This window comes from Schistocerca nitens, chromosome 9 (assembly GCF_023898315.1).
Source record: "Schistocerca nitens isolate TAMUIC-IGC-003100 chromosome 9, iqSchNite1.1, whole genome shotgun sequence".
NCBI classification, from domain to species: Eukaryota; Metazoa; Arthropoda; class Insecta; order Orthoptera; family Acrididae; genus Schistocerca; species Schistocerca nitens.
In genome coordinates, this window is record NC_064622.1 from 327818606 (window position 1) to 327834969 (window position 16364).

Below are 16364 nucleotides of genomic sequence, written 5' to 3' on the forward strand. Positions count from 1 at the left end.
CAATGATAGACCACACAATATTTTTCATGAAGAATTATTTGACTGTACTTACTGTACAACATCAGTAATAGGAACATGAAGTGTTCGCCCATCTAGTGTGTTGACTGTGATTGTTAAGCCTATTAGGGCATCAAGCAGTGATATATGAGCCACCATGATGAGGTCAGTGCCCTCTCTTCTGAATCTCTCATGGGGACGATCTTCAGTCACAAACATTATGTCAGCTGAAATACATGTCTTATTTTAGTAATTTTAATACTATACTCTGAATGTAAATTTATATCAGTTTTTCAACAGCCTATATGCTATTTTATAAAAATGGTTCTGTATTGAATAGGCAGTTATTCTAAAAAAATTCAAGAATCATTTTGATACTTCTGTAAATATTTGTGCAGTTTCAACTATTACCGTACAAGATGATGTCTGTCTATTAATTACAAATGTATATAAATAACAAAGCCATAATAAAAAAATAAACAAGATTTCCTATTACAAATAAAAGGCTGTATTCTGCACGAAAAGACAGTTTGCCCATAATATATAAACAAGGGAATGTAGTAAGCAAAATTATGTCCTTAGGAATCCAATGACAAAGGTAAAGCAGTGCTGGTGAACATAGCCAGGATCCACTATGAAGTAAATGGCAATAAAGAATACTTCTAAACAACAGAAGACAATAGTTTCAATAAGAGATAAATTTGATAAGAAGCAGAAATACAGTGGTACTTTACAGACTGCAAACAAAAATGACTGAATAATAGTGTGACACTGTCATTTAGTGACATGTCATTAATGATAGTGTTCTTAACTGGTTGTCCACCTATGAACACATCATCTTCCAGAGTTTGCCCTCAACACAGAGGATGTTAGCTGCCTGCTGAAGACCACTGCCCATGTGTCACCCTTGTAGCATGGGGAAGAACTGTCCATGAAATGCTTTTGAAATAGATACATACTAGTAAGTAAGAGATTTTAGAATAAAATGTAAAAATAATGTTAAGATAGGATAAGATTTTCTTTCTGCTTAAAGGAACAAAAGGTTCAAAGTAGATGTAAATAGGTAAGATATTTAACCAAGCAGACATAAAACGATAAAATTCAGGACAAATCGTATTAAAGTACTGGGAAGTAAAATTTTCTAGGTTTGAACAGGAAGTTTGAACAGCTGGCCTTACTCAATCATGTGGAAGTATCAACGGCTGCTAGCTGGGAAGCATAAACATATCAGTGCTATTACTCGGTCAGCAAGACAACAACCTTGACACTCTTGAGCAAGATTCTGAGTGAACCCAGCAGAAAATTGTTAGAAGAGTGTAGACCAAGCTGCCTTCGTAATGTTATGTAAGAGACTCTAGGCAGGACAAAACATCATCTAGCAAGGGTCTGACTAAACAGTAAAGATACCGCAACAAATTTGTTAAGAAAATGTAGTGGAACTGAAGACCACAGATATTTCAAAAAGAGCAGAACTGATGTGGTCTTTACGAATGATGTCACAGAGTAGATCCCTCTCCTCGAGGACATAAATACCTGTACTCCACCCCCACTAGCCTAGAGCACATGATCAGCAGGATCGATGGCATTCAAGTCATTTGCACTCGATTCTCGGGTTCATCTACATCTACATGATTACTCTGCAATTCACATTTAAGTGCTTGGCAGAGGGTTCATCGAACCACAATCATACTATCTCCCTACCATTCCACTCCTGAACAGCGCGCAGGAAAAACGAACACCTAAAACTTTCTGTTCGAGCTCTGATTTCTCTTATTTTATTTTGATGATCATTCCTACCTATGTAGGTTGGACTCAACAAAATATTTTCGCATTCGGAAGAGAAAGTTGCTGACTGAAATTTCGTAAATAGATCTCGCTGCGACGAAAAACGTCTTTGCTTTAATGACTTTCATCCCAACTCGCGTATCGTATCTGCCACACTCTCTCCCCTATTACATGATAATACAAAACGAGCTGCCCTTTTTTTTGCACCCTTTCGATGTCCTCCGTCAATCCCACCTGGTAAGGATCCCACACCGCGCAGCAATATTCTAACAGAGGACAAACAAGTGTAGTGTAAGCTGTCTCTTTAGTGGATTTGTTGCATCTTCTAAGTGTCCTGCCAATGAAATGCAACCTTTGGCTCGCCTTCTCCACAATATTATCTATGTGGTCTTTCCAACTGAAGTTGTTTGTAATTTTAACACCCAGGTACTTAGTTGAATTGACAGCCTTGAGAATTGTACTATTTATCGAGTAATCGAATTCCAACGGATTTGTTTTGGAACTCATGTGGATCACCTCACACTTTTCGTTATTTAGCATCAACTGCCACCTGCCACACCATACAGAAATCTTTTCTAAATTGCTTTGCAACTGATACTGGTCTTCGGATGACCTTACTAGACAGTAAATTACGGCATCATCTGCGAACAACCTAAGAGAAGTGCTCAGATTGTCACCCAGGTCAAATATAGATCAGGAACAGCAGAGGTCCCAGGACGCTTCCTTGGGGAACACCTGATATCACTTCAGTTTTACTCGACGATTTGCTGTCTATTACTACGAACTGCGACCTTCCTGACAGGAAATCACGAATCCAGTCACACAACTGAGACGATACCCCATAGGCCCGCAGCTTGATTAGAAGTTGCTTGTGAGGAGCGGTGTCAAAAGCTTTCCGGAAATCTAGAAATACGGAATCAACTTGAGTCCCCTGTCGATAGCGGCCATTACTTCGTGCGAATAAAGAGCTAGCTGCATTGCAGAAGAACGATGTTTTCTGAAACCATGCTGAGTATGTATCAATAGATCATTCCCTTCGAGGTGATTCATAATGTTTGAATACAGTATATGCTCCAAAACCCTACTGCAAACCGACGTCAGTGATATAGGTCTGTAGTTCCATGGATTATTCCTACTACCCTTCTTAAACACTGGTGCGACCTGTGCAATTTTCCAATCTGCAGGTACAGATCTATCGGTGAGCGAGTGGTTGTATATGATTGCTAAGTAGGGAGCTATTGTGTCAGCGTAATCTGAAAGGAACCTAATCGGTATACAATCTGGACCTGAAGACTTGCCCGTGTCAAGCGATTTGAGTTGCTTCGCAACCCCTATGGTATCTACTTGTAAGAAACTGATGCTAGCAGCTGTTCATGCATCAGATTCTGGAATATTCCATTCATCTTCCCTGGTGAAGGAATTTTGGAAAACTGCGTTCAATAACTTTGCTTTAGCGGCACAGTCGTCGGTAACAGTACCATCGGCACTGCGCAGCGAAGGTATTGACTGCGTCTTGCCGCTTGTGTACTTTACATACGACCAGAATTTCTTCAGATTTTCTACCAAATTTCGGGACAATGTTTCGTTGTGGAACCTATTAAAGGCATCTTGCATTGAAGTCCGTGCCAAATTTCGCGCGTCTGTAAATTTCAGCCAATCTTCGGGATTTCACATTTCCTGAACTTCGCATGCTTTTTCTGTTGCCTCTGCAACAGCGTTCTGACCTGTTTTGTGTACCATGGGGGATCAGGTCCATCTCTTCCCAATTTATGAGGTATGAATCTCTCAATTGCTGTTGCTACTATATCTTTGAATTTGAGCCATATCTTGTCTACATTTGCATAGTCAGTTCGGAAGGAATGGAGATTGTCTCTTAGGAAGGCTTCTAGTGACACTTTATCTGCTTTTTTAAATAAAATTATTTTGCATTTGTTTCTGCTGGATTTGGAAGAAACGGTATTGAGCCTAGCTATAACGACCTTGTGATCACTAATCCCTGTATCAGTCATGATGCTCTCTATTAGCTTTGGATTGTTTGTGGCTAAGAGGTCAAGTGTGTTTTCGCAACCATTTACAATTTGCGTGGGTTCGTGGACCAACTGCTCGAAATAATTTTCGGAGGAAGCATTTAGGACAATCTCGGAAGACGTTTTCTGCCTACCACCGGTTTTGAACAAGTATTTTTGCCAACATATCGAGGGAAGATTGAAGTTACCACCAACTATAACCATGTGAGTGGGGTATTTATTTGTTACAAGACTCAAATTTTCTCTGAACTGTTCAGCAACTAAATCATTGGAATCTGGGGGTCAGTAGAAGGAGCCAATTATTAACTTAGTTCATTATGGTAACATTTTGTGAGTATGACACTGTTCTAGCGTTGGTCTCACACTTGCTGGTGAACTAGAAGATCAGCGATCTGTGGCCATGGATGATGAAGTCCAGTGTCCAGTACTGAAGTCAGCACAGCAACCAGCATTAATGGATAATCCAGAGGTCTACCAACAAGGCTCGGTCCAGGGCAGAAGCTGCCCTGAAACTCAAGTGTTGCATGAGTCTGATGGCCTACCATACTGGCAGGCCAGGTTCAGCATTCAGCATGACATCACAGTATTCAACATTGTGGTCCCCCTGATGGAACAATGCAGGCAATGATTTGGGAGGGATTGAATACTCCATGAAAAGGTGTGTGAATCAAACAAACATATTACAGTCACTGCTAACTCCAAGCATGTCTACTGGTGAAGTGTGCCTACCTTGCCAATGAGCAGCAAACCACTGCACCGATGCAGCATCCTGGGCAGCCTTGAGTCCACTGTTGGATTCAGCAGATTTCTCTCTGAATTATGTAGCCAGTAGCTGTTGTAAAAGATGTGGCAATGACCTGTATTTGAGTGATAAATGGAATAATCTTGAGTACAGCTTTATCGCCTCTAACACCACCACACAGGTCCTTGGTCTGCATCCTGAAAAAACAGTAGGGGCTTCCAGCCTGCAGTTGGCGTCCCCTACAAATTTGTGGTCAAAAGTTCTCCAGCCCATCACGGATACGAGTTGGGGGGAAATGATCCAGTACACCAACATCAGGAACACTCACAGAGGAAGAGTCAAAGAGAAGGCTTTGGCAGTTGTTCCCAAAAAAAAAAAAAAAAAACTGTATTCTTTGCCATGTCCAAGTTAGTACTTAAAGACTTTGAAGTTACCATGTACAGACCGAGAGAACTGGCAGATTTATCACAATTCAAAGGTAATAGTGACCAAGAATATCTTGTTCCAACACTTTGCAAAACTTGTAATTTAACAGGACATAGTGCACAATGTGGTAGATTTATACCAGCAATATATATTACATGTAGAAAATACAGTCACTTGGCAGATGATTGTTCAGAGTGTCATTGGTTAATGATTAGGAATCTGAATTAGATGTTATTGTTTTATTTTTACAACTGTGGCTATTGAGTTATTACTGGAAGTAATACTAGCTTAATTTGTGTACAAGTGAGAGAGGTAAATTGCACAAGCATGGCACATATATGATCAGCTTACAAAGCAAGTACCCAAATTGTTAGAGGTTAATGAACAACAGAAAGCACTTAATGAGTAGCTGAGTCAGCAGTTACAAGCTTTATTGGCGGAACAGCAGTGACAGTCAAGACTGAACGACGTTGAAACTGTTGTTAATGTTACTGTTTCATCCATTGGTCATTCAACCACAAATATAGTAACTCTCTTCTCTATGAAAACAACAGAGGATGTTAATATGTTTATAGATTTTGTATTAGCCTTGGTCACATTGAGTAGCTGTACAGATGAAACATGCTTGCAGATGGCCTAGTTATCTATCACGAGTAAAGCAAAACCCTATATCTCATATCATGAACTGCTTAATAAGATACCCACATTCAGTGAGTTAGCAGAGGGTTAGAGGTATAGAAGACAGAACAGTACATGTTTTTTTTTAGAAAGAAATTGAATAGTTTAAAACACAAGGTGAATGAAGAAGTGGAATCATTTTCTGACAGAATATGGAAAATCGGTGCACAGACTTATGAGCTGACACACAAGCCAGATACAGATAGAGCTTTACTTAAAGAAGCAGAAAACAGAGAATAGAGCATTGGACATGTTCCTCAGAGAGGTCCACCCAGATTGTTCGCAGGCAAACAGCACTTCGCATTACTACGCATTTAGAAGAAGTGGATAATGCAACTGGGATGTTTACTGAACAGAAGATATTCAGGTCTGGTGAAGAACGTCGCTGTGGTGGTCTGCAGGGGCATTTAAAGGCACAGTGTCACCAGCCACAATGTTGCAATTGCTGACATTTCAGCTATAAGGCTCAGAATTGTGAATTTAGAAAGCAGTGCAAGTACAATAAAAAAAAAAAGCTAAACACAAACAGGAATGTTTCTTCCATCAAGAAGCATTCCCAGTAAATCTCAGTACCATTAAAACATATACAGAGATGGACTGTTGCTTGATAGCTTGGATAAATAAAAGGCAGTAGATGTTTTTAGCAGATACTGGGCACACATATCAATTGTGTGTCTGGACTTCATGAACAAGATGAGACTGAAAACACTGAAATAGAAATTGAACACAATAGGGAATAACAAAACATATTCACTGGGGACAGCACTGCTTAAATTTACGGTAGGAAACACATGGTTTCTAATGTAAATGGAAGTGTTGCCAACTCTGGAACATAGATTTTCCACAATATTCTGATAAGACTATCTGGTTAGGCATCATGCTAAAATCAACCTTTAGCAACAAACAGTTGACCTCTAGAGGAATTTGTTTCCAATGAGTGCAACAGTTGTAAATGTTTCTGTGTCGCAAGATACACCCACTGCTAAGGTGGCACCAACTTAACTAAGTGTGTATACATTACAAACTGTTCTGCATGATGATTAACTGGGATAATGATAGATGTTGATGTTTCACAACAAGCTTTATATTTAACAGAACCTCTATCAAGTAATGACATGCTGGATGAACAGCACTGTTTTATACAAAAATGCAGCACATGCTAGGGAAATAAATGGTCAGATTATGGTGCCAGTAAGCATGGATAATTCCTGAATGAATATAGGGATCGGTTGTAGCTACTCAACAGGTATTTAACTAAGAAGACATTGATGGGTCAGACATAGTACACAAGATCAAGCAAACTGTCAGCTCATCTGTGTTATGTAGCATGGTTAGTCACTTAAAGGGTGATGATCGATCAGTTATGGAGTCATTGTTATTTTGGTATAGAGATTTGTTTAAATCAGATGGTCCTTTACCAGCCACATCCATATCACAGTACCATTTTCCAATAGGTAGTCACGCACAAGTGCACAGTAAACAGTTTAGGTTACCACAACATCTCCAGCAGTTAATAGAACAGTTCAGAGATCAACAGCTTAAAGAAGGCATATTAGAGCACAATGATGGTACTTTGTCAGCGAGTATAGTAATGGTGCAAAAGAAGTCACCTTATGGAACAAGAAAAAAATAGATTCTCTTGTGTTATAGATTTTAGATGAATGTTTGTAACTGACGCATATCCAGTTCTTAATATCTGAAAATTTGGATAACCTGGGACAGCATAAACTTTTTTCTATGATAGATTTAAGGAGTAAGTATCACAAGATTGAAGTATGTCCAGATCATATGCCAAAAACAGCTTTTACAACATCATCCAGTCACTACCAGTATTGCAGAATGCCTTTTGGGTTAAAAAATGCAGATGCAGCATCTCAGCACTTCTTAGATGAAATCCTGCAAGGGTTGAAACTGAAGAAAATGTGTCGTCTATTTCGATGATGTTTTTTCAAAAGATCTAGATGAACATGTAGAGCACCTAGGTGCAGTATTGAATATAATGAAAGCAGCTCATGTCAAATTAAACATTGACAAATGTCATTTTGCCCAATCACAAGTTACTCACCTGGAGCATATTATTAGCCAAGAGGGAGTGAGAATGGATTCTTGTCTCCCATCAGCTGTATGCATCAAAAAATCTCTACTAGTCATTTGTCTGTACTTGTGTTTAGTCTGTACCTGTTCTTATATGCTCTCACCCCATGACCTAAAAACTGTTGTGATGTCACTCTGTAATCTAATAAACTGTAAATTTCTAGTAATCGTATTTTTCATTCTCTTCCAAGTCACAACACAAATGGCAACAAGTCTGTTTCTCACATGTGTTCATCCTTGCAGTTGTTTTCTCTCACCTCATCTGCCATATAATACAACTGCCAATGAGTCAAATTACAGTGTGCTCCACTACAGAACTTTCTTGTGTTTGAAAAGCAATGGCAGCTTCCTTATGGCTACCTTCAACAATTTCATGGATACTTTGACAGTATGTGCTTCACTGTTCCTCGGTGTAGCATCACAGTGTTCCTCTGCCTGATGACTCTGCTGCATATTGGCAAGCCTTTGCCACGTATTTATCATATTTCTGGTGTGGTAAGCTCCTACCTACAGCTCTGCCAACACTTCATTGTCTTTCAAGTAACAGACATGGACACTGGTAATGCCTTGTTTTTATTATGGCCTCTTTTTCCAGGAATGGCCTCCCTCCTCTTGTTATGTTTGTTGCCCTCTTTTTCAGGACCTGGCCTCCCTTTCTTTGTTCATTGGTACCCTTTTTTAACACCCAGCTTCTTTCTCTCTGTTGTTGTGTCAATAAGCACTCCATTTGGGACTGGCTTCAGTCATTCATCAATCACGTACCCATGTTACAGCCACTTGCCTCGAGTTTTTCTTCATGCCATGATCTGCCTGCTCCATGCTCAGGGAAATATTCCTTCCCCTAACACCCAATGAAGACGTTTGTCAGTGTAACTCCATTCTTGACTGCTGAACTATTGTCTTGTCTCTCTCACTTTGTGCAACATGAGAGAGCTGCATGTGGACACCAGAGCACCTGTTTTTCTCTTCAACTTGCAACTATACACATGGCTGGGCTCCCTATTGTTGGCACCAATCAAATGCCATCTAGTAAGCTATACAAACAGCATTTTTCTGTTCTTGGTTGCAGACCGCCACAATCTACTTTCAGCACCACACACTGCTTTTCCTCGCTTGGCTGGCACCTACACTGCCTTGGGGCAACATTCTTATTGCCTTTGCTGTACCTTCTTGGACACTTTTGGATGTTGGTCATTTGATGCCCTCCATGTTTCCTTATGTTGTTAGTTGCCTATCTACTGCAGTATAGGCGACTCTCACAGCACTGTTATACATTTCTTCTGTTGAAGGCCTCCCTTGCACAGTGTTTCTTCATTTCATATCCTCTCATGACTTTGCTTCTGCAATGGCATCCACTGACATCACACTTCACTGTGGCAGCACACTGCTAAGGCTGCACCCACCCATCTTCCTGCCAGATGGCCCACCCACATGTGGAGGATGCCTTCTACTCTGATGCAGGTGCCACCTGCACCTACATGGGCACCTCTTACCCTCTGAAAGTGCCTCCTGCATCAATGTGGGTGCATTCCACACTGATCCAGGTGACTCAGCCAGTAGTATGTCCTTGTTACTATTCTATACTAACTAGTCTGTATGCATCAACAATTCTGCACTCATCAGTCATCATTTGTCTGTACCTGTCTGCCTATACTCATCTGTAATCTGTATCTGTTTTGTACACTGCCACTCTGTGACCTGAAACTGCTATGCTGTTCCTCCATGAGCTAATAAACTGCGGATTTCTTGTAACCTTGTTTTTCAGTGTCACAACAGACAGAAGATGGCATGAATTAATAGTGCTGTAGTAGCATGTCAAAGTTAAATATGTTGTGTGGCCACAAAAATTGTTCTTATGCATTGATATGTAAGTCAAGAGGCAATCTGCTAAAAAATGTGAAGAGGCAAAAAATTCAAAATGTTCAAAGTCCTAAATCTGGGTTACTAAGTTTGCTGATACACCAGAGACAGTCCTGGTTTACAGGTATTTAATGTCTAGTAACATACAAGAACTACAAGGAAGAATGGGAGGAGGAGGGTATAATGGACATTATTAAGTATTTCAAAAAAAGTGAATGATGAGCTTAAGAGGACAGCTATTTCACATTCATCAATAATTTCCCATCATTGCCCAAACAGCCTTTACTAAGAGCCCTCATGCACATTTCTTCTAGTGTTTTCGCACATTTTTGCAATTTTTACCCCATTTGTCTCTGATAAGAGTTGTCTTGCACATTTTCTTCGATGTTTCTATACATATCTGTAATACAATAGTAATACAGTAGTCCCATATTAGTCTGATGCAATATTTGGCTTAACAACATGATTTTATAAGAACAGCAAAACCCAAAGAATAACCAGTATTCCAGCAGTAATGGGGCAGCATTGCTGTACAGCAATAGCAGGTAGACAGTGTGGTGCAAGCCAGCACACAAGACACTGCAAGTCATGCCATGAAGTCTTCGCAAAACAATTATACAGTGCCTGCTGTTGTTTCTACTGCATTGGAGTTTAAAGGCAGTGCTAATACATCCCAGGACAGTATCATTTTCAAGATACTTTCACAGAACAGCCTGGTGGTGTTTCCATACACTAACATGATACACTCCTGGAAATGGAAAAAAGAACACATTGACACCGGTGTGTCAGACCCACCATACTTGCTCCGGACACTGCGAGAGGGCTGTACAAGCAATGATCACACGCACGGCACAGCGGACACACCAGGAACCGCGGTGTTGGCCATCGAATGGCGCTAGCTGCGCAGCATTTGTGCACCGCCGCCGTCAGTGTCAGCCAGTTTGCCGTGGCATACGGAGCTCCATCGCAGTCTTTAACACTGGTAGCATGCCGCGACAGCGTGGACGTGAACCGTATGTGCAGTTGACGGACTTTGAGCGAGGGCGTATAGTGGGCATGCGGGAGGCCGGGTGGACGTACCGCCGAATTGCTCAACACGTGGGGTGTGAGGTCTCCACAGTACATCGATGTTGTCGCCAGTGGTCGGCGGAAGGTGCACGTGCCCGTCGACCTGGGACCGGACCGCAGCGACGCACGGATGCACGCCAAGACCGTAGGATCCTACGCAGTGCCGTAGGGGACCGCACCGCCACTTCCCAGCAAATTAGGGACACTGTTGCTCCTGGGGTATCGGCGAGGACCATTCGCAACCGTCTCCATGAAGCTGGGCTACGGTTCCGCACACCGTTAGGCCGTCTTCCGCTCACGCCCCAACATCGTGCAGCCCGCCTCCAGTGGTGTCGCGACAGGCGTGAATGGAGGGACGAATGGAGACGTGTCGTCTTCAGCGATGAGAGTCGCTTCTGCCTTGGTGCCAATGATGGTAGTATGCGTGTTTGGCACCGTGCAGGTGAGCGCCACAATCAGGACTGCATACGACCGAGGCACACAGGGCCAACACCCGGCATCATGGTGTGGGGAGCGATCTCCTACACTGGCCGTACACCACTGGTGATCGTCGAGGGGACACTGAATAGTGCACGGTACATCCAAACCGTCATCGAACCCATCGTTCTACCATTCCTAGACCGGCAAGGGAACTTGCTGTTCCAACAGGACAATGCACGTCCGCATGTATCCCGTGCCACCCAACGTGCTCCAGAAGGTGTAAGTCAACTACCCTGGCCAGCAAGATCTCCGGATCTGTCCCCCATTGAGCATGTTTGGGACTGGATGAAGCGTCGTCTCACGCGGTCTGCACGTCCAGCACGAACGCTGGTCCAACTGAGGCGCCAGGTGGAAATGGCATGGCAAGCCATTCCACAGGACTACATCCAGCATCTCTACGATCGTCTCCATGGGAGAATAGCAGCCTGCATTGCTGCGAAAGGTGGATATACACTGTACTAGTGCCGACATTGTGCATGCTCTGTTGCCTGTGTCTATGTGCCTGTGGCTCTGTCAGTGTGATCATGTGATGTATCTGACCCCAGGAATGTGTCAATAAAGTTTCCCCTTCCTGGGACAATGAATTCACGGTGTTCTTATTTCAATTTCCAGGAGTGTAGTATCTAATGTGTTTTACTATACCTTGGGATTAAAAAGAATGAGTACCTGTATCATCAAGCAATTTTCAATCTTGTAAATATATATTTGTCACTTCTTCATTACTCAACTTTCCCTGTCTTGTGTGCCAACTCATGTCACACTGTCTGTTTGCTATTGCGATGCAGCCTTGCCACTCAGTTGCTGCTAGACTGCTGGTTAAAACACATTGTTAAGCTGAATATCACACTAGACTAATTTGGGACAGAGTTATCAATTAGGCACACAAAATTCCACATTAAAAATTGTTAACAAAAAATAAACGAAACTCTTCTATGGACATTGAGTGTCACATGAAACACACAATGAGCGAGTTTGTTTGAGCTAACCCCATCTGCATATAGTAGAAATAAAATTGCAGCTATCTGCTGAACACTAGAGTAAATGAATCTGATGCCTCTTAGAGGAAATACCCTAAATAAACTACATTCTCTGGCTTCCATAGTCACTAGATCTGAATATTATCAAGGCATTGATGTCTGTATTGAAAAAGCAATTCAGGGTCTGTTATCCATCTCCAGTATCACTGGAAGAAATGGAATAGCTTTTTTGTGAAGAATGATGTGTAATCCAGTAGCATACCATTTAGGCCGCATATGTATTTTCCTCCAGAATGATTCAGACTATTTTAGATACCAATGCTATCTGTAAACAATATTCTCATTTTGTTAAGAATAATTTGATCAATCCCTGTAAATAATTTCAGTTTTGTTCATGGGATCCTTGGATGTAAATAACCATCGATATCAGGATAGATATTTATTATAGTTTGTTGCTTTTTTGTTTGTGCTGTCTTAGAGTGCTTTGTTATGAAGTATAACATGATTGATGATCATGTTGTGGAATACCCTATAGATATTTTAAATATTCTGGCTGAAGATGTCTATAGATAATACAGATCATACATTTTTAGTCATGTTAGCAATGACTTCTTCTCTTTTCTGTTCAAAGCAAATGATCATGTTGTCATGCCTAGATAAATCAAAACTGAAGTACAGAATGAGAACTTGTGTTAGTTATTAAAACTCATCCAAGAAGAATAATTACTATGAAAGGAAACAAAAAAATATAATTATGAAAGTAATTTATAGATACATTAAGCACTATCACAAGGTGATGTTTCAAGGTGAAAACTCATAGAAGAGTGTAATAAATGCATTTGTGCTCCTTAAAACAGTTCATGCACCCGTGATTTCAGCAGAACTGCTTTAAGGCGCAAGTGACACAAGCATATATATGGGGCACCAGACTGCCCAATTTGATAGATCTCTTGTGTGTCAAAATGTTCTCCAACTGGCCCTAGGTTTCATCTATCTAAAGTAATTAAACATGAAATTGTCTTTGACGATATTTATGTTACTGTACAGATCAGTTCTTCGTGGAATAGTATAGTCAATGAGACAAAATTAAGAAAAACATTTTAAAATGATGTCATAGTTGCTTTTAGCTGTTACTGTTTTTATTTTACTATTGCAATTTCAACATTTGTTCAATTTTCAAGCATAAGTTTTTTAAGATACAAGTTGATGTTGTTATCTCTGCCCAACATCAAACTGCTTTCAGAAATCTTATTCTTGGAAATGGCACAAATGTTGAAACTGCAATAGCAAAATAAAAACAGTAACAGCTAAAAGCAAATGTGACATAATTTTAAAAATTTGCTGAAGCTGTGGATTCATATTACAAGAAAGTAATAAAAAATTGCACTAGTTTCTCTACAATGATTAGAGACTGAGTGAACACTATGAGACAAAGTGGAAGCTACAGGTGCATACCTGGAATAAAAGTATGCCCCTGATTCCCTGCTTCAGGGAAGCAGAATTCACTTCCTGGCAGAATCCCTCGCTGTATATTTACTCTCAGCACTTGTTCCTGTGCTTCTGTTGTAATCTGGTCCTCTCGAAGTACAAGTCTGGTCATTTTCAGTTTCTTTATTCCCCCATGGAATACCTGTTCCAAGATGACAATGAACGAGACCACGAAGTACCTTTATGCTTCCCACAAAAGTGTGATACACATTTGTGGCATATTCATTTAATTCAATAATTTCTTATGTTCCATAGATTTCATCATGTAAGAGAACCTTGAGGGATGCTGAACAAGCTAAGATACACACAGAGAATGTAAAACTGGTATATTAGTAATTAAATATTCATCAAGTGGTATAACTATTTGTACTTACTAAGTCCAAAGTTAACACAGTAAACATACCAGCAACAGCAATACCCTTGGGCAGAGGAGAGGTAGCTGCTGTTTCCTCAGATGTATAAAATAGCCAGTGTTTATATGTTATTGTTAGCTTAGCATCTTAATGATCACCTTAATATCTACTATTTTTGGGAAATTGTGATATAAACATGCTAAAAACTATTTATCATAGGCTTTCCCACTCAATAATAGCATATGGGATCCGTTTCTTGGAGATTACTCACAAAAACCTTTGATAATGCAAAAAATAATATTAAAAATAATGAAGAGAGTACCAAAATAATCTTCCACAAACCCATTTTCAAAGAGTTAATATACTGCCAGTAGTTTCTTTTGTCAAAAAGAAAGCTCATGAATCTCTTTACAACAAATGGAAATATCTATAGCCATGTCACAAGAACAAAAGCTAACATTCATCTGGTGAGACAAAGATTAAGGAGAAGTCATAATAGGGTGAGAAATATGGGCAGCCTACTTTGCAGCAAACAACCCATATCAATTAGAAACAAAGGAAATATCTTCAGGAAGAAAGTGAAGGATTTACTAATTAAGCATAATTCTTATTCTGTTGATGAGTACCTGAAGGCAAACTTACATTAAATACTTGAACTTGCTCTCTACCTCCCATTACTCAACAGTTCTTACAGTTACTTTTATGCTTGCTCGAACAGTCCACAGGTGTATTGCCAGTCCATAGTGTCCAATGGGCACAATATTTTGGCGATCAGACATGTCACCATTGTCAGGTGCACTGACGAACTGAGCTCCTGAGGGTGGGCAGCCATCTTAAATCCCCTCCCCTTGTGAGGCGTTCTCTCTGCGGTCCGCACCTGTGCGTCGGCGGTCGGTGAGACGCTTGCATCAGCATCTGCAATGGCGCCGGTGTAATTGCCTCATCTGCCCTAGTTGCCTCTTCGTTTCCTTTGCTGAGCATCTTTTTAATTAGACTCAATGCTGGTTCCCGTGCCCTGCTGAGGTTGTAGCCGCAGTCTCGGTTGATGAATCTGTCCTTGGTATGAATTTCAATAGCCTCTCTAACGACGCTGTACCAGTATTTAGATGTCTGTGCCAGGACCCTGGTATGTTGGTAGTCCATTTCATGATTTTCGGACAAACAGTGCTCTGCGACTGCCAACTTTTGGGGTACCCAAGTTGAGTGTGCCTCTGATGTTCTCGGCAATGATCATTGATGGTGCACACTGTCTGTCCAATATTAGTCTTCCCACACTGACATGGAATCTGGACTTCCACAAACCGAGATCATCTTTGACACTTCCCAATAATGCCTGCGTTTTATTTGGCAGTCAAAAGGCAGTTCATACTCGATGTTTCCTCAATATTCATCCTATTTTCCCTGACAGTGCGCCAGTATATGGTATATAGGCAGTGGCTATCTCTTTCTCGGTGACTTCCTCCATCTCCACATGCTGTACTGTAGAGGTGGGGTGGAGAGCACGTCTGTTCCGCCATTTGGAGTACCCGTTTTTCCGGAGTACAGTTTTGAGGTGTTCCAGCTATTGGGGCAGACTCTCTGCATCAGAGATGGTGCACACCCTGTGCACCAGTGTTTTTAGCACCCCATTTCTCTGCGCTGGGTGGTGGCAGCTATCTGCTTGCAAATACAGGTTGGTGTGCATTTTCTTCCTGTATACCTCGTGGCCCAAGAAGCCATTCGCTCTTCTTTTGACCATGACGTCCAGGAATGGTAATCTTCCCTCTGCTTCAGTCTCCAAAGAGAATTTGATGTTCGGATGTATGGAGTTCAGGTGTGCAGGTGTGTAAGGAAGTCTAGGAGCTTGTCCCTTCCATGGGGCCAGATCACGAACATGTCATCCACATGACGTAGAAAACAAGTAGGTTTCCATTTGGACAATGCCAAAGCTTCCTCCTCAAAGTACTCCATATAGAAATTCATGACCACAAGCAAGAGTGGTCTCCCCATTGTGATTCCTTCTGTTTGTTCATAGTATTCTCCATTAAAGAGAAAATATGTGGAGGTCAGAACGTGCTAGAAAAAGTCGGTCATAAGCTCAACTGACTCTCGAAGAGGCACCCTGGTGAATAATGAAACAACGTCAAAACTCACCAGGATATCTGAGTCTTTCAGCTTGAAGTTGTTGAGAAGTTGTCAATATGTTTTATGAAATCCACAGAATTATGAACGTGATGAGGGCATTTACCCACATAAGGGCTTAGTAATTCTGCCATATATTTGCCCAGCAAATATGTAGGTGCCCTAATGTTGCTGACAATTGGGCATAATGGCACCCCTTCTTTGTGGACTTTAGGGAGTCCAAAAGTCTTGGCAGTACAGGTCCTTGCGGTGTCAATTTCTTGGTGAC

The 16364-nt window shown here is 41.1% G+C and overlaps 2 protein-coding genes across 16 annotated transcripts in view; one reads left to right on the top strand and one right to left on the bottom strand.

Moving 5' to 3' along the window:
• LOC126204219 (dnaJ homolog subfamily B member 13-like) overlaps positions 1-16364 on the bottom strand; it is an 83591-nt gene that overhangs the window by 27262 nt on the left and 39965 nt on the right. The window contains exons 6-7 of the mRNA XM_049938616.1: positions 13590-13764; positions 53-224 (exon numbers count right to left, since the gene is read on the bottom strand). Coding sequence (XP_049794573.1) covers positions 53-224; positions 13590-13764 — 347 coding nt within the window. The remainder of the gene's footprint in view (positions 1-52; positions 225-13589; positions 13765-16364) is intronic.
• The window catches only part of LOC126203332 (uncharacterized), a 58319-nt gene that overhangs the window by 14772 nt on the left and 27183 nt on the right, over positions 1-16364 (top strand). Inside the window, exon 1 of one of the 15 annotated variants that reach the window (XM_049937603.1) lies at positions 844-958. The exons of 13 other annotated variants lie outside the window; for them this stretch is intronic. The gene's annotated coding sequence lies outside the window, so the exon portion shown is untranslated. Of the gene's footprint in view, positions 1-843; positions 959-4417; positions 4468-16364 lie in introns of those variants that run through there. One more of the 15 variants, XM_049937617.1, reaches the window with a different exon arrangement.